The sequence below is a fragment of the Corvus brachyrhynchos genome, unplaced genomic scaffold (genome assembly GCF_000691975.1).
Source record: "Corvus brachyrhynchos isolate BGI_N302 unplaced genomic scaffold, ASM69197v1 scaffold53, whole genome shotgun sequence".
In the NCBI taxonomy this organism is placed as follows: domain Eukaryota; kingdom Metazoa; phylum Chordata; class Aves; order Passeriformes; family Corvidae; genus Corvus; species Corvus brachyrhynchos.
Genome location: NW_008237681.1, coordinates 5,903,071 through 5,927,345, shown reverse-complemented (window position 1 = coordinate 5,927,345; position 24,275 = coordinate 5,903,071). Strand labels below are relative to the sequence as shown.

The following is a 24,275-nucleotide window of genomic DNA, read 5'->3' as shown; positions in this document are numbered from 1 at the left end:
AATGATCCAGAGATCTAGACAGATCTCCTTACTTAGCTGGGGCAAAAGAAAAGCCAAGAGGCTTTATTTTTCATGGCAATAACTTGGGAAAAGTGCAGTCTCTGTCGGTTCTTTTAGCAGTGACTTACTGAGCAGGTGCCAGGTCTGCACTGCCAGGCCTTCCAGCTCAGGTGTCGTTCCAAACGAGCTGCAACACACGCTATCTCTTGGCTGTCCTGCAAGGCATGCAAGCAAAGGAAAGGATCAGGATTTGCATGAGCTAGGTTAGAAGCATTGCTGGGATGGGGACGGGACCGTAAATGATGGCAAGAGGTAGTGGAGAAGAGTGAGTATAATTGGGAAAATCAGGAATGTGATCAAACATGAGGCTTACTGTGACATGAGACATTTGTGGAATCTGGCAATGTGAGAAGACATGGCTTCAGTGTTCAGGTGTGTTGAGGCTGAGAACTACTGTTTTCCTCCCCATGTTCCCCTCTGTCACTTTTGTTGACAGGAATTCTCCCTGAAGCACCCTTTTAGACTTGGGCTGTCTTGTAGGACTGTAGCAGCTGCATGGGTTCGACGCGGTGCAGCAGGTTGCAGTCATGCAGGGTACATGCAATTTGAACATAAATTGGAGTCTCTAGAAATTTCTGTAATTTACAGTAGTTCATGTGACCTCAGAGGTTGCCCTGGTAATTGGTGTCCCAGGAGCATCTGTAAATACACTTGAAAAATGTCTCAAAGTCTACATGCCAGTATAATGTCTAAAAATATTGAGTAATTATGTTTATATTTAAAACTGGTTATCAAGGTGTCTTTGGTAGCAGACTTCCCCAAATACAAAATAAGAAAGATTGCATGCACTTTGAAATCATGTGGTTTAAAACTTCCTGAAAAGGCATCATGAGCACTCTCCCAAATTATGAGCCAATATTTGATGATTTTACTTTTACTTTAATAACATAACTAACAAATTAAATTAGTAGTATTTTAAGTCATTAGAAGAATGACTTCTGCCTTCATATGACACAAAAGGGAGAGGTGTGGATTAAGGTACTTTAATACTGTTGGTCTCTAAAAGAAGGAAGCCAAGAGGATACAGTATTTTAACTAGGAGACAAAAATAATGCTGCATTAAGTGCTTCTTTTATAAAGCTTCCATAGAAAACAGTTATGCAATGGCAGAATGTTCAACCTCTCTTCATTTTAAGGAATAATTCTCATAATTTTAAGCATTTGTTCCCTTTCTTTACTCCCACTCTCTTAGTTGTGGTGATGCCATGAAGATTTTTTTGCCTTTTCTTTTATACCCCTGTTATACCTTTTTTACAACTTCTGTATTCCTAGTGCTTTTTGCCTACATTCTTGGACTTGTTTGTCAAGCTAAGAGACTAAACATTTTAGAAGCTTCGTAGCTAGGGATCAGTGTGCCCCAGACCCCAAGGTCCTCTCCAGAACACATTCTGTAAACTAAGATAGAACCATCCAGGGGAAGGTTCCTTGGGGCGGGGGGCTCACTTGAGCCTCTCATTGGGGAATCTTTGATAGATATGCTAATTAGTAAAACCTATAATGCTATACCTGATCTTTTGGGGGTGTGTGCATTTTTTTGTGGGATGCTTTTGGGTGCATTTGACCTGGACGTAGTGCACCTAAGGATCCTTAAAATAAATACCAAGGTAAAATCCCTTTTCCCCTTCTAGCCATGTATGACTCTTGATTTTAAGACCAGGAAAAGGCATCAGTGGACCCAGAGCATAAAATGACTTTGCAGTGTTGGCACCTTGCATTTCTTTATGCAGTTCAAAGGAAGAGTGAGCTGCATTAGTACCAGCTTTTAGTTGGAATGTCCACAGTATTGCCTAAGTCATAGAATGCCTGTTCTCTCATAGTTATCTTGGATTCTGAAATGCTTTTTCTTTTTTTTGTGGATTTTCATGACCAGCTTTAAATAAAAACTGCAGAAAGAAGTCTAGTTTATTCCATGTAAGAAAAAGTGGAACTTACGAATCCTTACTTAAATCTTGACATGTGGTGAATATTTAAATTTAGCCGCTGCACAGCTTGGTTTCAAAACATACCTCAATGGAATTTCCTTAGTAAAACAAGGATTTAGACTAGTTCTACTGTAATCTCAATAAAATAAGAAAATAAGAAATGTATACACCACTGACAATTATTGGATGGTGAATAAAAGAATTGAACAACAATCTGTTGAAATATCAAAAGGTGTAGCAGTGTATGCAACAGATATGCTTTTGCATTTTGTAGTAAAGTGAGAGTGGTCCATTCCTGAAGGAAACGCTGATCTATTTTTCAAAGGAATCAAAGCGATATTCTTTACACTAGTTTGTGGTTGCAGAAGTAATTTGTCTACGTAGTGTCTTTAAATAAATAAAAAAGATTACTAGGTGAATGTTATGACTATATCAAACAAGCTTCAGAATGTCACTGATTCTATAAATATTGACCTGCTGGGGCAACATGGAAATAAACCAAAAAAAAACATATACAAAAGTACTATTCATCTCTAGTGCTATATATTAGGGAAATGACTGTGAGGTAAAGAATATGTGATCAAACCCCTTGTCTTTCATGTTCCTGAATCTTAGTCTTATCTCTATATTTTTCATATTCTTTGTCATTCCTCATCTGATGACAACAAGTGAGCCTGTCCATTTTCCTCAGACTTAAGACTACATTTGTAACATTTAAAGTTAGTTAAAACAAGTGAATCTTACACACTGAGGCAGAGTTGCAGTCTGAATTTGGAATGTTTTCCTGAAATTGGTTAAAGTCTTAGGATGAGAAGCATCCAAAAGATTTGCTGTTGTTTAGCCTTTGGGTTCAACTGTGCAGTTTGTTTCTGGAACCAGCCAACGGATGTGTGTGCAGTCTCACCATCAGCACTCGTTGCCTTCCAGTCACACATTTTTGTGAGTTTTCCACACACTGCCGTATCCAGAGCTGTGACAAGTCTGCCAGTTTTTCTTGAGGATTCTTGCATTGCTAATGTGTATGTTGCTCAGTTATGTCCATGACAAAATGATATGTATGGCAGACTTGCTATTCATAAAGCTATGTTTATACCTGGAGTGTGGTTTTGGATACAGTAATTTACTTCTAATCTCAGGCAGAATTGCAGTTCTATTACCATACAACATAGAATTTTGGGAAGGTTGCCTGTGTAAACATTTCTTTTTAGCCCCCAGTGTCTTATAAATCAGTGAATAATATACTTGAATACATCCATAAAACGTATCTATTTTCTTTGCATAACTTTGGTCAATCTGGCATATGGGAACAAAACTAGAATTATAATTCTGTAGCTGTGATACATTCACACAAAGTGCAGTGAACAGCTAAATGGAGGAGAAAATTTTTGGATATGTTTTCATGCATCTTGAAATATAAGATGGTTGGTATGATGTTACTTCACCAACTATTACTAAGTTAGGAACTAAAAAAGGATTACAGCCCTGTAAGATTTGCTTCAAGTTGAACATGCATTAACTCGGAAGTGATGATGGCATTGGACTGTCCGCTTTGGGGTTCCTGGCTTCTAGCACCTCCTTAAAAGAGTGACTGATTACTGCTAGGAGTCAGGAAAATGGATCACTTAAAAAGGTTTGCTGGAAGAGCTGAAAGTTGAACTCCAAATATCAATAGCTGTTCCAGAAAGTTTGGGTCTATATAATGACACTTAATAACATCTTGGAACTTTTGCATGTTTTTTTAGTTTATTTTAGTCTTGTCTAGTTTACAGACATCCAGAGTTACCTAGTAGTGTTATACTAGTGAAAGTGTCTACCATCACACTTGCTTTGAGTTGTGTTTCCTGTATTGCTTAGAAATTAGCCAGAAACCCCTGGAAAAGCATAGAATGTAAGTCATAATCTTGAAGAGTGTAGCAGATATTCTCTTGAGGCTTTCAGAATGTTTATAATCAGCGTTAACAAGCTAATCAGTAAACTGTGGTATGTGTAATACTGCTTTTAAGGATTTTTCAGCCATTTATCTGTTGGTGTTTCCTCATTAACCAGCGGGTAGGCTGTGTATTCAAATGGTATCTTTTCTCTCTAATTTACAGAATATAGATGAGTGTGTGAGTTACCTGATCATTGGACAGGTCTGAAGGGTGGTGATGAATGGAATTATATCTGTCTGGCGGCTGATCATTGGACAGGTCTGAAGGGTGGTGATGAATTATATCTGTCTGGCGGCCGGTCTCAAGTGATGTTGCCCAGGGCTGAGTATTGGGCCAGCCCTGTTTAATATCTTTATCCATGATCTGGATGAGGGGATGGAGTGCACCCTCAGTAAGTTTGCAGGTCACACCAAGTTGGGCAGGAGTGTTGATCTTCTGGGAGGTAGGAAGGCTCTGCAGAGGGACCTGGACAGGCTGGATCAATGGGCTGAGGCCAATTATGAGAGGTTCAACAAGGCAAAGTGTTGGGTCCTGCACTGAGATCACATCAACCCCAGGCAGTGCTACAGGCTGGGGCAGAGTGCCTGGAAAGCTCCCCAGCAGAAAAGGACCTGGGGATGCTGGTTGACAGCAGCTGAACATGAGCCAGGAGTGAGCCCAGGTGGCCAAAAAGGCCATTGGCATCCTGGCCTGTATCAGGAGTAGTGCGGCCAGCAGGATGAGGGCAGTGATTGTCCCCCTGTACTCAGCACTGGTGAGGCTGATAATGATTAGTGGAACAAGGTATTAAATAATAAGCAAAGGAGTTCCTAACAGTGGATAAAGAAACCATGGCCAGCACTGGCACAAGCAACTGCTAAATTATACTGAAATTATAATAAGTTGCAGCCAATATAAACCCTCTGCATAGTGAATTTTCATTCAGTTTATTTCACTAAGCACATTATCTTTAGGAGTAAACCTCCTAAAATGGACTGTGTTTAAAACAACCAAATTACACAGAAATGGTTCTAAGTTGTGATAAAAATTATCAATAGTACATGTATCACTAATCTGTTAACTTTTCTTTTTCCTATTGACAGTCCTTTAGCTGTTTTTGTCCTGTGAGACCTATTAATGAAAATTGTTCATACTTTGCTGAGGAGGACCTTAGGGTCCTGATGAATGAGAATCTGGCACGTGGTCAGCAATTCATCCTTGCAGCAAAGAGGGCCAACAGTATCCTGGTATGTGTTGGGTATTGTATTGTCAGCAGGTCAAGGGAGGTATCAGCTTAATTTATTGATTACTAAGTGTTCTTGGTATATTTGAGGCAAAAATGATGAAGGATTATCTATTAATATGTGAAGAGTTCTCCAGTTACTGTTATCTTTTTAACAGATTAAATTGTCCTAACGATCAGTTATCAGTAAATGTGATTCTAAGTATCCTGAGGTTACTGACCTGCGTGTGGGAAGCTCAAAGCCCATTGCCCCTCAGTAGCAATGTCTGCAGAAGACTGCTCCAATTACCCTCATATGAAGCTCTGATCTCCTTGAAGAAAATAAATCATTTGAGATTAGGGTAATCTGAGGAGAAGTCATTTCTGAAATCTTACGGTTTAATTCAGGTGTTTCAACACAGACTAAAGCGTGTTCATACAAGGAGGTTCTGTGATTTTCTTGTGTGTATCTGCCACCTGTCAGTATCTGCTAAGGGCAGTGGGATGACTGGTTTTGTTCAGATGCAGTTTGCAGCTATCTTGGTAGAAAAAGAAGGTGAATAGTATAGTGCTGGCTTTAAGCACTTCAGGCAGTACATGAATTTCCTACCTTGAAAATAATACTGTTTACCACAGTAGGGATTTTGACACAGGTTAAGATCTGTTCTGAAACCTTTCCTGTTCTTTTTCAAAATTGCTGGGAACTTCTATGGAAAGACAGCAGGTCATGCTCTGAAGAGATAAGCCTCTCTGGTGTCTTGCCTAGAAGAAATAAGGAATCTTAGTCTGTGTAGTTGCAGAGAATCTTTGAAGAGGCAGGTGCTCTACACCTGCCCTTCTTGGAGTGGGGTTTAATTGATAATGTTAAACAACAAGCTTTTGTTTTCCTTATCGAGCCCTCGGGAGTTCTCGGCAGTGCTGTAATGTCTGCAGAGGAAATCTCAGTGAGAGGCAGTAAAGAGTTCAGATGTTTAGATCTCACCATTGTATATCCATTTCATTTAGGTGAAGCCAGAATTAAAAAAGTGAAGGGAAAAAATTGTTCTTTGGGCTAAGATTTGACATTGCTGGAAGTACCAGGATCTTTCATTTGCTTTGGATGCAGCTGTGTCTGCCACAAGTTTAATGACATGTCAGCTCCGGTGGGACTGTGTCTTGTTGGTTGACTTGGGGATTGAAAGAGGTGTGAGCTCTTGATCTATGCTTTTTTTTGTAATCTGAATTTTATTGATTCGTTTTTTCTTCCCAAGTGCCTGTTTTTGGAAAGCCTGTGGAACCTTGTCATCTTTAGATCTCTTTTCAGATTTATTTGAAATCAGGAAGTAAGTTTTAAAGTTAGGAGAATGTGTGTCTCTTATGCATTCTAAGATGATGTGATCCCTTGGATTATTTTCCTAGGAAACCGTCTAAAACATAATATATGGTTCATTGGTAGCCCTGGAAACAGCCTGCGTCTACCTCAATCACTTTTATCATCACGAAGCTTACTCTGCCATGATTTCCTTCCTTCTCATAAATCTTTTAAGAAATAGTTTTTATTTTAACTAAATGCCATTGTGAGAAGTGTACAAATACCGTGGTAGGGAAAAGATTTTATTTAAACTGGGACATTTCTGCTGTATTTGAGAGCAGATCATTTAACAGAGATATCTGAAGGTTCAGTTCCTTAACGTTCTGGGAATAATATTGTGCTGGATTGGATTGGCAGAAGATGATGGGTGTTTAAGTGAAGGGTATTTATAATACATTACTAAGGCCAAAATGTATTCTTTTTTATGTAATGTGTGCAACTAGAACTGTTCTTAAAAAAAGTAAATAATCCAGTGCAACAGGCTGGGACCAAATTGTTGTTGATTTTCCAAATTTGTAAAGTTTGTGATCTATTTCTACCAGTTTAAATAGCTAATTTACACTTGATTGAAGGATTGAAATAGAGTTGCAGCATAAAGCAAGTTGCTGAAATAGGGATTCAACATATATCAAATAAGAAGTTACTGAATGTCAGTGAAATAGTTATACCACTTGTTTGTTCTTTTCTACTGAACTATACTGACAGTTAAAATCCAGTGATAGGGAAAAAATGGCCAGCAACAAGTTGCTGCAGATATGAATAGACTGTTCTATTAATATCACCAGAATGCTTTTGCTGTGTTCTGTTAACTTAATGTCTCAGAGAATTGGTTGATTTATAGCAATTTTCAATTATAATGTGACTATTTTTAGTTCAGGATTCAAAGTGGGTAACAAATACTGAATTCTATATTCACATGTATATATATATATACAAAATGCAGTATCCAAATAATTTAATATTTTTGTTAACTTTTCAGTTAGTTATTGCATCAAGTTAGTTCAGCAAATTATTTTCCTTTAGCTGTATTCTTTCTGTTCTGTCTTAGTAAAGAAATCAAAATCTTCTAAAGCAGCATTCCTTTAATGGCACATCTGCTTCGTCTCAGTTCTTATGCTTCCCTTTGGCCCCTCTGTCACTTCAAACTTAAGGTCTATTGAGTCCAACTGGGCCAGTCATGTTGCAGTATGAGTTTACAGAAATGTGTGGAAATATGGGTAAAGCTGGTTAAAGATGTGCTTTTAAAATGTTTTACATACAATCTATTTCTAAAGAAAAAATTAAACCCCAAAAGTCTTGAATTTTAATGACAGTGCTTTTTATGGCTTTTTAAAAAATCTAATAATCTCTTTGGTTTTGTAAGAAGTTAAAGATTTACTATTTTAGTCTTTGTAGCAGTTAAACTATTCTAAGTTTTTAAATATACAAAATGTTGTTCCTTCAAATTTCATTATGGCATTTGAATACTTGCCTTTATTTTCAGGGTTCAAGTGTAAGTATTAATACTGAAGGCTAGTCTGCTTTTGACCAGATTTATTGGTATAGGTGATCCGAGGGCCAGCTCTATTTTTAGGGACCACACAAATTCTAACAGCAGGCTTTTTTTCCTGGCGTAATTCAACTACTGGGAGGAGTAAGCTGGGTAACCAAAAGACACATTTTGCAAATATAACTCTGCCCATTCTAGTACTTTTCCTGGTACACTGGTGTCATTTAGAGCAGGGATTTTCTTTACATTACTGTCCACTGTACAGGAAAACTTTCAAGTAGAATCTAAATATACTCTCCACCACATCTTGATTAAACTATCTGAATGCTTTAGGTACGAAAGTGGCTCCTGTGATACATTTTCAGTTCTGACTAACAGTATTAGGAAAAGAAAACATTCTTTTCACAAAGGTTTCCATGTTGAAGGTGAATGCTTGAATCATTTTAAAACAATAAAATATGAACTATTAAAATAATATGTTTGGATAGTTTTGTTAAACCAGTAATTATTATTAAAGAGAAAGTTGGAAGTAGGAAGCTGGGAGAGCGGGGGCGTTGACTGTGAGGGAACAGTTCTAGTTTCAGTCTCTCTGTTACATTGAACAAGAATAAAACTTCTCCCCATGAAATCATTAAATCGCTGAGTTTTCAAGGTGGGTGGCTATAAGGTTGAGATAAGGAAAATTAATGTAGTTTCTAAGTATTACCTGAACTTCCCTTCTTCAGCCTTTTCTTGCCCACCCCAGGCATGCACCTTTTTTCCTTTTGGTTTAGGCAGGTGGGCTTTCATGGTGGGAAGGTGATTTCTAAGGACAGGGATAGCACTCTGTGCTGTGAGCAGAATCAGTGGAGGCCTTTGGTGTCAGAGTGAGCAGAAAGTAATTCAATTTGAAGAAAAGGGATGAGAAAATTGTTTTGCTTCTGTGATTGGTTTTAGTTTTGGATATCAAGTGAGTTAATTTTTTGTGCTTTACACTGTGAATTTTGGAGTATTTGTGATGTGTAAGAAATTTAGAAAGCTGCATACAGGGTATTGAGAGATGGTACATGAATATACTGATGAAAGATTAATGATATTTCCCTTGTATGACTTAGTGGTTTAAAAAAGGAGTCTTTTTTCCTAGTAATTATTTTTTTCCTCCACAGAACACAATTATGGTATTACCATATTTTCATTATTGCCTGCACCAAGTATTAAATACACTGAGTTCTGAAAATTAAAAGTAGGATTATTTTTGCCTGCCATATTATACTGAAGTTCGAGTGCACACTATATCCGTAGCCTTCGTCCACAACTAGAAGTGTTATGAACCATATTTTACAATATTTTTAAGTTCTTGCGTACTTTCTTACTGCCCCAAGTGCTATAATTCTAATCTATATTGAGAATTTCTTAGCAACTACTTGCCAAGATGCTGCTGTTGTAGATGAGAATCTAAAAATTGTCTTCAGTGTATTTGCTCTTGACTCTTGTATCCTTTAACATACCGAAACTGTAATGTCCTGTAGTGATACTTATTCAGCATTCCTCACAAGGCAAGCTTGTAGCAAGCGATCAAAATAGATCCCCTTAAAATACTAAAAGTCTGAAGAAAACTGGTATACCTGCCAATTTTTATTTGTTTAGTTGTAATTATTTGGGAAAGCATACAGATAACTTATTAGGTTTGGTTTGTCAAAGCTATGAACATTTATATAAAGATCGCCTGCCTTGCTTTGCTTTTTATTTTGCTTAGGATAAACAAATACTTTATACTGTTTGATTTTTGTAGTCTTTCTCATGTCTTTCTGTTACAGGCATCTTGTATTAAATATTCATAGTTCACTGTTCTTTCCTAAGTGCCTGTAACTGTTATGAATAATTAAAGAACTGAGTTAAGGGGGGGAGAAGGGCATTGATGTAGCATTCAGCATGAGAATTTCCTGTAATTTTTTGACAACTGTAAATTACGTACACCTGAAAATCAACATGGAAAACAAGCCAGAAACAGCCTTATGTGGTTAGCAAAGGTACTTGGGTACTCATGTCTTGTCTGCCTGTGTGTTAACCTAGTAAGTATTTTTTATCTAATTCATAAGAATTGTCCTTAAAAATCAACAGCTAGTTATCACTGTTTAATTATCATTACCATCTTACCAGTAAGGCTGAAGTAGCAACTCAAGAATTTGCAAGATAATATTTGTTTAGCAAGTCGTAAATTTTTAAAAATTTCAACTTTTGTATTTAATTTAATACTGAATTATGTGCGTGAACTCTTTGTGGCATTGAAGAGTAAATATCGGTATTAGTCACTCTCCTAACTGACAAAAAGGAACTCATCTCAAACCACACAAGGAGAACAAATCAGTCTGTGAAGTTCCATTTCTTTCTTTAAAGTTATCTTGCAAAATTTGCTAGTCCAATTACAATTAGTCCAGAAGCAAATCTGAAGACACCATTCATCAATCACTAGAGTGAAGAAAATCAGTTGATGAATTGAAAGCTGCAGGGCAGTGGTAATGATAGTTTTTAGAATGAAAAAAAGTTTTTACATTTTATTACTCTGAAGCCTGCATGCCTGACTTGGAAAAAATAACCTATGGGTGATAGTTTTACTTCTGTGTTGTTCCCTGGAAAACACTCAGTGACAGGAAAAGACACAGAAACACCAGGAACTTTCCAAGAGAGCAGATGACATTTGGATTGTAATTTGGACAAAATACACAAATTGACAGCACAGGTGGAAGTGAACATTTTGCCACATCAGGGAAAGTAAAAATGCATGACTTAGTCATAACATTGTGCTGAGAGGTTGGGTGGGATGACCTGTAAGGATGCGTGAAAAAGCTTTTCCTATAAATCATAGAACACATTTGTGGTCAATCTGCTGTTTATTTTTTGTGAGCAAGAGATGTTGACAGTTAAGGGAATATCATGTAGACTTCCTCTTACAGTAGAGGAGAGAGACAAGGTACTTTTCGGCTTTCTGACTAAATTAGTCCATCATAACAAACAGAGTTATTTTCTTTTGCTGGCTGCATATGCAGCATTGAAAATAAGAATCTTGTCTGCATGGAGTAAGGTGTCTTTTTCCATATTATTTTTTTAGTATTTAAATATATGTTATTTTGTGGAGTATGTACCTGTAATGGCATCCTAAAATGCATACTCTACATACTTGTTTTTGTACTCCACATACTTTTGTTTTTGAATCAGATGGGATGGTGTCTGGGCCTGCTAGGTAGGAAAGTTGGTAAAAAACCAAGCAAATAAATCAAAACAAACACTCATGTGTGGGAAAATCTGGAAAAGCTGCTGGGAAGGCTTTCCCAAGAGTGCAAAATGGTTGGGAGGCTTGAGCCAGTGCTCCATCTCACGTCTTGCTGGTGATGCTGTTGGCTTCTCTTCCTCTATGATGCTGAAGGGGAGCAGCAAAGGAGAGGTGAAGCAGCTTTCTGCAGAGCCTGCATCTGAAATTACAGAAATCTTAAACATACATTACTCTGTTATATTTCAAAGTCACCCACGTGCTGTACTTTTGCTTTAAAGGCCGACAGCTGTGTTACTTATTTTGCCAATTCGGTCAAATTGCTGTTTATGACTGAAACAAGAAATGGAAAAATGCCATGCCTTCTACCAGTGGAACTAACATGCAGCTATGAATACTAGAAAAAAATCTGATATTCTACCCCAGACTGCTGCGTATTAAATCTTGTCGATAAGTCTTGATTAGAATGCTCCTGAAAGTGTATCTTAGCTGTAATGTTTGGGTACTTAAAACATTATGGAAGACCTGAAAATGAAAATGCTCAGAGTATAAATAGGCGTGCGTGTGTATGCAGAAAGAGCATCTTGCTGTTTTTGCGGATAACAGTGAAGACTCAGAGACTTCTCTCCTGAGCCATGCTGAAACCTGTTGAGCCATTTTGTTGAGCCAATTTCAAATCCTTTAGTACTTTTTTATGCAGCATCTGCTTTGTCATCTTCAGTCATTATTCAAGCTAAAAGCATCTGTAGCTACTATTACTTTTTCTGATTGTTGATGGCAGAAAAAATAAAATGGTTATAATAAACATAAGTTTCTCTGTGGTAATTAAAATGATCTGTTTGTCATAGTTTAGATATAATTTCTTAATACATGAGAAATTAGGAGTCTAAAAAACTCTCAGCTTGCTTATCTAGGGTTAAAACTCTTCATGCCATCAAGCAATTTTTAACAGCTTTCTGTCAGTGCAGTTTCCTCAGTTTAAGACTCAGTACATAGTAACTGCTGTATTACATAAATAATTATTGCAGTTTATATGAATTTGGTTAAAATGTTGGTTGTTTGGGTCTGAAATATGCATGTTTTGCTTTTATCAAGTTTGTGAAAATGGGATACCTCTTTTGCTCAGTTGGAAATGCTTCCAAGAAGCCTGAACTGTAACTGACTCAGTAACACTAAGAACTGAGATGTTCATGCCAAGCATAACTCAGGCTTTGGCTCTCTCTGTGCTCACAGGAGTCTGGGTAGTTTCCTTAAATGCTTCTTATTTATTTTCTTTTGAGACCAGACTGTTTTTCCCCTTTCCCCTGCTCATCTGTATTGTAAATTAACCCCTGAAACCAAATGCCCCTTTATTTTAATTTCGTAAATGTGCAGATGAACTCATACATGACAGAATGCTTCAATGGTGTTTGAATTTTGGCTTTGCTGGCATGTTTTAATGTTCAGATATAATATTATATATATAATAATGTATTATAGAATTATAATGTCATACATAGTATAATATAATTAAATTATAAAATTATGTTATAAAATGACAGAATCCTAGAATGGTGTATTATAGTAATTCCTGGTAGAAGGCAAACATACATGGCAGCATGCAACTGCAGAATGGGGAAGTCTTAGTTGCCACAGATTTAGGTCAAACTCAAACATAGTAAAAGTAGCATCAACTCCTTTATTTTCAGCAGAATAAGCAATTTCAGATTGTTTACTTTCTCTTCAAAAGAATATGGAGTGGGTTTAAGTAAGAGCTGAGTGAGAAGGCAGCAAGCAGCATCATGCCCGTGGATGTCTTCGGCATCTTCGTGGAAGAAGCATCTGCCTTGGACTTGATGATCCCTTGTGGGTCCCTTCCAACTCAGAATATTCTGTGAATCTGTACCTACACCACATGGCAGAGAGTCAGGGACAACTCCCTTGTGACATCCTGTGAGACAACTTGAATAATGAAATACTGAAGGATACGTAAGACAGCATCATCAAAAACGTATTAAAAGATGGTTTCTTTACTCTTGCTAAACTGATCAAATGACTAAATAAGCTCTTCTGTAGGAAGTTTTGTAAAGAAACCCTTTAGTCTAGACTTTATTTGCAAAACCATATCCTGTTATTTCCTGGCTCATTGCAGTCACAGTCTTTCCAGTTAAATTTCCTGCTGTAACAGCAACAAGGCCAGCACAGGCTACCGTTTTTCTCTGGTCTGTCTAATAGGTGGTGTGAAAGTGATCTTTCTCATATCATAGATTCATAAATTTTCTGGTGTCCTGTTTTCTTGAAATGAGGCAGAACAAAATGAGCCCAAGAGCCTGAGAACCTCAATTCTGTTATTTTGTGGTGTTGGCAGTTCTTACAGCTTGCCTTTATGTTTTATATGTTTACGAAATTGTTGCTGTACTCTGTCAGGTAGACCAAGATGAGAGATTTTGTTTTCCCTAATAGAATTGTTTGTGTTGGAAAAGTCCTTTAAGATGACCAAGTCCACAACAAAACCTAATGACATAAAACTCTACTGTCAGTTCATGCAAGATTGGATTTCAACAGAAGCGTTTCACCTACATTGATTTTAATAGAATTAATTTCTTGATAAAAGTGAGTGACTGTTCTTTCCTCCCATTTTTAATTGGTTCTTTGTTTCTGGTGGTTATTTTGAACCAGCTCTGATACTTAGCTGGTCACATGGAAAATTGTTTCAGCTCACTAAAATTGCAGAAAACTAATTTGGAAGAAAATAGATTTTTTTGTTTCCTGAGGTAGTGAGGTAAGTTAGCTTACTGTGCGTCAGACAGGTGCTAATGAGGGCCTGAGAAGCTGAACTGGAGAGAACAGAGACGCAGCTGGGGCAGGAGGAGGAAGACACAGGACAGAAAATGAGTGTTTTGAAGAGGGTTTGAAGAGGGAATTGGTTTACCTGTATCATGAAACATGCAGTTTGCTCATGTGAAATAATATAGGTAATTTTTGTTTGAATATTGAGCTAAGACTTGCACCTGTGTCCATAATCCTTTAAGTACAGAATTCCTTTAGTAAAAAAAAGAGGTTAAAAAAAAAAAAAAAAGAGTTGTTACTTGTTCAACTAATCGTATTTTCTTTCCTCCTCGTTGTTATTTATGACATTGTTTAACTGGATCTGGCTGGGGTCAACCCTCCGCACATTAGAAAAATATGTTTTTCTTAAAAGATTTCTACAAACAACAGATATGTCATGAGTACCAGTTTGGGGAAATATTTAAATGCTGGGCACAAATACAGTGATTCACAACAAGTGGGAGGACTTGTGTTTTCCAAATAGCTGATGTTTTGTCTCTCCTCAAATGGTTGTTATTTCAGTTGAGGACTCTACTTTTGTTTTACTGCTTGGAGCTGTGTGCAGTTAAACAGTGGCTACAGAAACTGCTGGACACAGTCTGATTTAACACGTGCCATTTCTGAAGCATCTGGGATCCTGTCAGCTGAACTGCTGATTACTTGAAGAGTTTTTTCTTGTTTTGGTTTCCACATGCTCTGGAAGCTTTGGACAGCTGTGTTACAGCATTAAAAAGTACGTGCCTTTTACTGAATCCGGGTCACTGTGTTAGTAAGGATCTCCTGGTAATGGCAAATTAAAAGGTGCTGACTAGGAAAAGAAGATGCTTGGCTGGAAGAGAGGGGCTGAGTGGTGGTTGTCAGCAGATTCTTCTGCTGAGTTGTTGATTCCAGGAGAATAAGGCTGAGAGAGGGTGCATCGAAGGCAAGGATGTAGAGCTCCGAGCTCCTGCCTTCAGGGACATGGCTCCTGATGGTGAAGTGCCTTTTCTGCACCACCACCTCTCTCCTTTCTCCTGCACAGTTCTTTTCTCCCTTTTCCCCCACCTTCTTCCAAAGAAGACTCTCACTCTGCCTTTAACTGCATAAAACTCTTGAAATCAATGCTTAATTTTGTGTATCAAAAATACAGAAACCATTGCTGATTTGAGTTACCTTTTATTTTCCTTCCTTTTTTTCTACTGCCTCTTTCACACAAAAACTTGCTTAGCCTCTTTTATAATGCTGCATTCTATGTTGTAGAATGAGTTGGCAGCTACGCACAGGAAAACTATACATAATATAATTTATTTTTTCATATGTGCTTGCAAAAACAAGTGGTCCTGTTCATTATTGCTGTTTCAGTTACAGGTGTTTTTTCAAAGAAAACCCTAAATATTTTTGTGCTAAAAATATTTGTAGAGATAAAGATAATGTGATTGACGTTGCACTTGTAGCACATTTGCTCATCCACACTAGCATTTATATCTCTAAAACCACAGGTGGAACCTTGGAAAAGAACAAATTACTGATATTAAAATGTTTTTAACAAAATGCATTTAGAAAATGAATATTTTAAAGTGCTGACTTAAATAAATGTGGTTTTTTTCCTTTGACTAGACTTAACTATATATAGACATGCTTTCTTAAGTATGAAGAAAATCTATGAAATTCAAGTTTTTTGTCTTGAAGAAAAATGCTTAAGAATTTTAATTAAATAAACAGAGCATCAATTTTTGTTTAACTTACTACTTCCTGAAATAGGCTTGTTATACATCATGTCTTCAAGCTAGGCGATTTTGCAATTACTGCTGAATTGCATTTGGTAAAAACAGGCAGGTCTTGTACTCAAATTGGCTACGTACGTATCACATCTACTATAAAAAACAAGTCATCAATGAGCTGTATAGTGTCAGAAGAGTAGTTCACTGTGTGTTCATTATGAAGATCATCAGTCTGCCTGTTCTCATCAAAAAGTAATGAATTTTACTGACACTGTTGGCTACAGATGTACACTAAATTATATCTAAAACAGCTTTCACACCTTATGACATGAAATAATGGTGTAATTGGATAAAAATTTAAATTACCACACTTAAGTCGGGCCTTTCTTCTCACCTACTCACCTGTAATTGCTCAGAGTATTGGCACACCACTGTCTTTCAGGTTCACAAGCATGCCACTTAATTCAGAACTTATTTGCAAAAAAAAGATAAAGAAAAAATTGAAAGCTCTTGAGACACTGTACCTGATTGCAGTCTTATTACTATGCCTATGTACAGACCTTGCTAGGCTGAATGGCTGACATTTGTCTTGTTTCTGTTTGGAACGAACTAAGTAGGCATTCTTGGGATTGTAGCTTCTACAGACTGTGTACCATCGTTGCCTCAAGGTGTGTGAGTTTTCTCAGAGGTTGTTGAAGCTCAGCCCTTGGCAATCAAAAAGCCTGCAGTGAGGTGCTGCACTTCAGGGGGTCTTTTGTGTTCTTGTTTCTTACGTAATCACTTGGCCAGCAGAGCACTTGCCTACTCATGGAGTGGTTGGGCTCTGATCCCTCTGCCTGGGCATCTTGGAGTGCTCATGCTCTCAACACTAGCATGGAGCTGCCTTCCACACTTTGGTGAACCTCTGGCATATAAAAATGAATGGAAATTCTGTATGGTTAGAGCATAAACAAGTAGCAGCAGGAGACCTGTCCACCTGGGGAGGTGTGTATTGAGAGGACAAAATTCAGTGTTCAGGTCCTTGCTATGTGGACTACATTTTGCATTCAGGGTCACCAAGTGAAATGTTTATGTTTTATGACATCAGGGACTTTCACTTCCCAGACGAGTGCTCTAGAAATCTGCCACTGTGCCACTTCCTCTTGTTACCATTGTCTTTTCTTTTTGAAGTCCTCTGTTCTAAAAAGAGTACCTTAGTGGGCTAAATGCAGATAGAGGCCTGGATTTTCCAGTCTAGAAACTACCACCTCAAATCTGCAGGTGGCTTTAGTCATGGAGAGAGGCAGGATGTCATGCACCCATCTCCAGAGTTTACATGGGCCAGTGTGAGGACCATTCTGTATTGGCAGGTGGATAGCGTGTTCTGCACTGTACTCTTGCTGAAGCCCCACATGTACCACTTTGACGGGGTTGGCAAGCCCCTGCTTTGGGCTGTAAGTGTTCTTAATTCCACTGGACCAAATGGTACCTAAACATCTTGGCAACTTGGTGTTTAAATATTTTTTAAGTACTGCTTCTGGGGCATGATTCATTTGGGCATTTACAGGTCATAAAGTTCACTCTCTGCTTCCTTTTCTTTAGGAGATGTTTACAAACCTTACACTATTCATCATTTCCTCTGACATCCTGATCTATTACATTATCAAATAAATCTCTGTTTGAACTCTACTGCTGTCCCTATCAGTACCAGTGGTTATTTGAACTGCCTTTTAAGTAATTTTATCATAAAGTTGCATAAATTAAAAGCGTTGGCTTTCAGGGATTATGTGTACCTCTCTCAGTGTCTGATTCAAGATTCTCTGTTGTCTCCAGAATTCTATTTTGTAGATAGTGCTGTCTTGTCACATAGCTGTTTCTTTGTTGGTACCTTGAGAGGCATTAAAAAAGTTATCATGGATATACTCTTCCCTCCTTGTGCTTTTAATCCATTTTCTCCAGCTGTGTCTGTCTCTTAAGTGCCACAGGTGACAGCTGGGATTATTTCTGTTTTTTAAACTGCTAGATGCTTGTTAGGAACTCCTGGATAAACTAAACTCCGTGTAGTCGCTTGTAGTGGTTATGAGCAATGTTTCAAAACAGTTTTATCTGTGGTCTTGTCTGTTCCTCAAAACATCTTGCAGGTGACCTTGGCTAGGGCATAAATAGTATTAAGAAATGTATTGATGAGGTGGTTGTTCTGGTTTCAGTGTTTAAGCCTGATGAAGCCCAGGCAGTCTTTAGGGGAAATCCTGTAATTGATGGTAGGACATTATAAACTGAGGATTGACACGGTCTTCATTGTGCAAGAGATCCTAGAATGATTGAAAGTTGTTTCAGCACGAAAATTGTAGCTGCTGCTCTGGACTGAATTATGCATCTGCACTGTAGAGTCAGTGTCACTTTGAGCATGTTGAACAGCAAGAACCCTGTTAAGTCTCATGAATGCCAAGAAGTCACTCCTGTGTTTGTTCAGATATAGTTTTCTGATATGCCATTCTTTTTGATTCAAGGCAGACCTAAGGCCAAGAGAGACTTAACCCAGTTCATGAATGCCACCTCACTTTCAGGGTAAAATCCTCCACATCTTAGAATAAATTTGTCTCCTTCATGCCAGACTATATTGCCAAGACTCACAAATGAATTTCACACAGTTTGTGCATGGTCTATGCAATTGCATTCTCAGCTTGTGGAGTGAGAGTTTTTTTCTGTGTCTTTTCAGAAAAGCAGGTTTTTCAGACAGGTGAATACTTCTCGCCAGTGTCTTTGGTAAAATATCCTTGAAGTTACTCTGTTCATGCACATTGATCATGACTGCTGTGTCTCTGCTGGGATGGGGACTTGCACAGGCCGTCTGGTAGCTCAGGATTATTGATTTCTCGAGAAGCAAAAACTTATGAAGGGTGTTCTGGAGCTCAGAATGTTTTCACAGTCATTCACACTGTGGTGCTGGCTTTATATAAATAATCGGAGTGGCTAGACTGCTTTACCTTGCAAAAATGAAGGGTACTGGTGAACTGGCTGCGAATTCATCTGGCAGAGAAGCAAAATTATCTTGCAGGTGATACACTGAATTACTCCTCTGATCCACATGCATGAACTCCAGTTTAAGCTTTCAGTAACTAGAGCTGGCAATGGGGCTGCCTTGAGATGGGCTTGTTTACATCAGATGGTATCAAGAAATGGAAGATATTTCCTTTCTTTTGCTGTTCAGTGTCTTGGATCAGATACAGTCCTGATCATAGAGATCTTTCTTCTGGTCATGGTCAGGCAAGGTAATACTTGCCAGGCATTGATGGTTCTGGTGTCAGGAGGTTATCTGTCAGTTGCCTGTCACTCAACAGTTTGAGAAGTGTATTCCTCTCTCAGGTCTGTGACTGAGAAATCTAGAGCATTAAGGAGTTTCAAAATGCTTAATTCCAAGCCCTGAAGTACCAGGCAGGAATGTCATTGCTCATTTATGTGGAACTGTCCTTCACCACTTTTTCAGGTTAGGAGATATAAACAGGTAGACAAACAAGCTAGGCTTAAAATAGAACAAAAACCTCTGTAAACAAAAATCACATTTGATTTTTTTTTTTTTTAAGTTAAGGAAATTTGCTGTTGTTTGAAAACAATCCTTATGCCTAAACTACATGTAGTGAGATTCCGAGAGTCAACCATGTGCAGTATCCATTTCAGGTGTTTGATCTGCAGTTAGAAATAAAACAGTCCTCTGCAGGGTTATTCGCTTTTACTGGTCTCTTGAGAACTTGAATAAAGCAAATTCTGCTGTCATTAAAGGTGCAAGAATAGTATGGTTGATTAATTTTCTCAAACACGGAACAGCTAATATTAAGTCTGCTCACTTTACTAATCATTGTTTTCAATGAATGACTTTTCAGGTGCTTATAAATTAAATTACAAAACAAGGACTCTGCATTTTTAATTTAATGAAACTAAACATACAGCACATGTGCCCTGAACTGGAAATGCATTTTGTAATGGATGGTTTTTCTCTGAACATCTGTTCAGCGCAGCAGTCATTAGAAGTTTTCTTTCACTTTCCTTTCTGCCATTTAAGCAATGCTGATTTGCACTGGAGCAGAGGGAATATCAACATTCTTTTTTTTTTTTTTTTACAAAGCTGGCAAAGTAATTTTTTGAGCTGTGCTGGTTTATAAGGAGAACACTTCTAATTAGAATATCTAATATAAAAATATTTTTTAATGCAAGTGTTATTTCAGACTAAAAGTTAGGTCATCAAGACACGTTGCTTTCAGAAAAAAACCCCAGCGTTTTTCAGTCTCAGAAAATGCAGATAATGAAAGCACACAAGTTTCTTAAGTTCAGTTCTTATGAAATTGATTGTACTTAAGACCTGTGTTGCTGATTTACTTGCACTTGTTTTAATTACCACAAACAGGTACAATAGAGGTAGCTAAATGAATTTTTTTCCTTTTTTTAATGCTTATATATCCTGATATACCCAAGCTTTCTCTAGTAAAGTAAGACCTCTGGGTTATCTCATTGCTTTAAGAGCAATGGTGAATCACTTTTGCTTCCCTTCATGACCAGGTTTTCCATTCCAGTCCTTTCTAAAGACATGAAGGTTCTTTGGAAACAGTTAAACTCAGAAGTTTCTTTCTGAGTCACTGCTGTATTTTCTGAAACTCAGAACTTGCAGGGAATTACATCTGCTCCAGTCCAGTTCCTTGTGTTTCTGTCCAGCTTCTTTAGACTGTCATGGGTATTTTCCTGCTGTAGGGGAGGGATGTGTGAGTGCTGTGGGCAGTCTGTGGGAAGAACATGGATGGGTGCTCTGGTGAAGGGAGCTATGCATAAAGAAGTGCTGTTAATGTCTTGTATGCTTAGATTAGGGCCATGTCCTATGGATTTTATGTGGTTAGGACCATGTCCCATTGATTTTATATAGTTAATTGTGTATTAATGTTTCTCTGGTGTTCACAAGGACCCTGTCAGCATGGTATTAAAGCATTATATTCTGTACTGACAACTTTGGCAAGTATCTGTAGGACTGTATAAGGACTCAGAGAAAAGCTTGCTTCCTACTGCCTTGACTTCAGAACCTGTTCTCTCTCTAAGATACAACTCATAAAATAAAATGTATATACATATATGCAATAATACAGCATTATTGTTTTGTTAGCATCAAAAACTTGTTTTTTTAATTTTGTGTTCATCAAAAATACTTAAAAAAAAAATCTGGAAGATTAGTTATAAAAGCAAGAGTAAATAGAAAGCCATTATTAGTATTTTCACTGTGATGATTCCAGTAAGAATTTCCATCTTACTGGTCATCACATAGACATTATTGAACTACTTGATGAACTTTCAGCTTTAAATTGAAACCTGTTTCAATGTTGAGCAAAATCATACTGATACACTATTTCCCCCCCCCCCCCCCTTTGTTTACTAGGATGGTACGAAACAGAAACGAGAAAGGAAGAAGACTGTGTCATTCAGCAGCATGCCCACAGAGAAGAAGATCAGCAGTGCAAGCGACTGTATCAACGCCATGGTGGAAGGCTCTGAACTCAAAAAAGTCCGATCCAACTCCAGGGTGTATCACCGATACTTTCTTTTGGATGCTGATATGCAGTCTCTACGCTGGGAACCTTCGAAAAAGGATTCTGAAAAAGCAAAGATTGATATCAAGTCAATCAAAGAAGTAAGAACAGGAAAAAATACAGATATTTTTCGCAGCAATGGAATATATGACCAGATATCAGAAGATTGTGCATTTTCAATTATATATGGAGAAAATTATGAGTCACTAGATCTGGTTGCTAACTCAGCAGATGTTGCAAATATTTGGGTTACTGGCTTAAGATACCTGATTTCTTATGGAAAACATACTCTAGATATGCTAGGAACTACTCAAGATAATATGCGGACTTCGTGGCTTTCACAAATGTTCAGTGAATCAGATGTAGATAATTTGGGACATATACCCCTATGTGATGCTGTACAATTTATAAAAGACTTAAACCCTGGTTTAAAAACTAATAAAATTGAATTGAAATTCAAGGAGTTACATAGATCCAGGGAAAAAACTGGTACTGAAGTAACAAAAGAAGAATTTATTGAAGTTTTTCATGAACTTTGTACCAGACCTGAAATCTATTTCCTGTTAGTTCAGTTTTCAAGCAATAAAGAATTTCTAGATACCAAGGACCTCATGATGTTTTTGGAAGCAGAGCAGGGTATGGCACAGGTCACAGAAGAAATAAGCCTTGAAATTATTCAGAAATATGAGCCAGCCAAAGAGGGCCAGGAAAAGGGTTGTCTTTCTATAGATGGGTTTACAAATTACCTTACTTCACCCGACTGCCACATATTTGATCCAGAACATAAAAAAGTTTGTCAAGATATGAAACAACCTTTATCTCATTATTTTATAAATTCATCTCATAATACATACTTGATAGAGGATCAGTTTCGAGGGCCTTCTGACATCACAGGTTACATTCGTGCTCTAAAAATGGGTTGTCGAAGTGTTGAACTGGATGTCTGGGATGGTCCGGATAATGAGCCCGTGATTTACACAGGGCATACAATGACATCACAAATTGTCTTCCGTAGTGTGATTGACATTATTAACAAGTATGCCTTTTTTGCTTCAGAATACCCTCTTATTTTGTGTTTAGAAAATCATTGTTCTATTAAGCAGCAGAAAGTAATGGTACAACACATGAAGAAAATTTTGGGGGACAAATTACATACGCAGTCTCCAAACATTGAAGAGTCTTATCTTCCATCACCGGAATCACTTAAAGGGAAAATACTAATTAAAGCAAAGAAGCTTTCTGCTAATTGTTCTGGAGTAGAGGGAGATGTTACAGATGAAGATGAAGGAGCAGAAATGTCACAGAGAGTGGCGAAAGAGGGGGTAGAACAGCAAAACTCAATGACAGGGAAACGATTCCAGCTCTGCAAAGATCTCTCTGAGTTGGTAAGCATATGTAAATCAGTTCAGTTCAAAGAGTTTCAAGTTTCATTTCAGCTCCAGAAGTACTGGGAAGTGTGCTCCTTTAACGAAGTGCTTGCTAGCAAATATGCCAACGAAAACCCAGGAGACTTTGTAAATTATAACAAACGTTTTCTTGCAAGGGTTTTCCCCAGTCCTATGAGGATTGACTCTAGTAATATGAATCCCCAGGACTTCTGGAAATGTGGTTGTCAGATAGTAGCAATGAACTTCCAAACGCCTGGCTTAATGATGGACCTTAACATTGGTTGGTTTCGACAAAACGGAAACTGTGGCTACGTCCTTCGTCCTGCTATCATGAGAGAAGAAGTTTCCTTCTTTAGCGCAAATACAAAAGACACCGTGCCTGGAGTTTCACCTCAGCTGCTTCATATTAAGATCATTAGTGGGCAAAACTTCCCTAAACCGAAAGGATCAGGTGCCAAAGGTGATGTTGTGGATCCTTACGTCTATGTTGAAATACATGGAATCCCTGCTGACTGTGCTGAGCAAAGGACGAAAACTATGCATCAGAACGGGGATAATCCAATTTTTGATGAAAGCTTTGAATTTCAAATAAATTTACCAGAGCTAGCTATGGTGCGTTTTGTAGTGCTGGATGATGATTACATTGGGGACGAGTTTATTGGGCAGTACACTATTCCCTTTGAGTGTCTCCAGACTGGTTATCGGCACGTTCCTCTGCAGTCATTGACTGGTGAAAGTTTAGCTCATGCTTCCTTGTTTGTGCATGTGGCCATTACTAATCGAAGGGGTGGTGGGAAACCTCATAAGCGGGGCCTCTCTGTGAGGAAGGGCAAGAAATCAAGGGAATATGCTTCTATGAGAACATTATGGATTAAAACAATAGATGAAGTGTTCAAGAATGCCCTCCAACCTATTCGGGATGCTACGGATTTGAGAGAAAATATGCAGGTACAGTTTTATAATCAGTTTATTGGTTCATACGTGTACCTTTGTATTGTGATACATATGGAATATATGCTATTTTAAGTGTCTTGTATGTTGAATTATTTGAGTCTAATGCTGAACAGCTTTAAGAATGGATCATGTCAGAGCAGCCTTTTAAGTGAACTGTCTGTTGATGTAACCTTGAATGCACATGTGTATTTTGTTGAATGTGAACTGGAAATAGGACTTCGGTGCTGGAACTCAACCCTGTTGTGACTCATCCTATGTCTTTGAAGGAATATTAGAAATACACTAAAAGAAAGTATGGCGATATTTTAGTTTTTAAAAATTAAGTAGAAATGTGGGAGGAATATACAACAGATAGAAAAGGGAGACTTTAATGCTTATCAGAGGCCTTACTTGTACATCTAAGAATGTTTAGCATAGTTTCACCAAAGTTATGGTTTTTCTTAATTCCCAAATAGAAGGGAGTATTTTCAGAAAGATCTGCTTTCCATGATTCTTCATAGTTATGTTAGAAATACATGGCATTAGCACTAAGGTATTAGAAGGTGTCTTCTAGAAGAAGTTGTCATACTTTAAACATCATGTTAGTAAACACATGGAATTTAGGGAAAAAGTGCAGGCTGAGGTGCTTGGTTTTGTGAAAGCCAAGAGATCTCGCTTCAAAAAATGTGTTATTTGGAG

General features: G+C 37.8%; 1 protein-coding gene across 1 annotated transcript in view; it reads left to right on the top strand.

The window, feature by feature from the left end:
• The window catches only part of PLCL2 (phospholipase C like 2), a 100,849-nt gene that overhangs the window by 34,155 nt on the left and 42,419 nt on the right, over window positions 1-24,275 (top strand). The window contains exon 2 of the mRNA XM_017732141.1: window positions 21,105-23,591. Coding sequence (XP_017587630.1) covers window positions 21,156-23,591 — 2,436 coding nt within the window. The 5' untranslated portion in view covers window positions 21,105-21,155. The remainder of the gene's footprint in view (window positions 1-21,104; window positions 23,592-24,275) is intronic.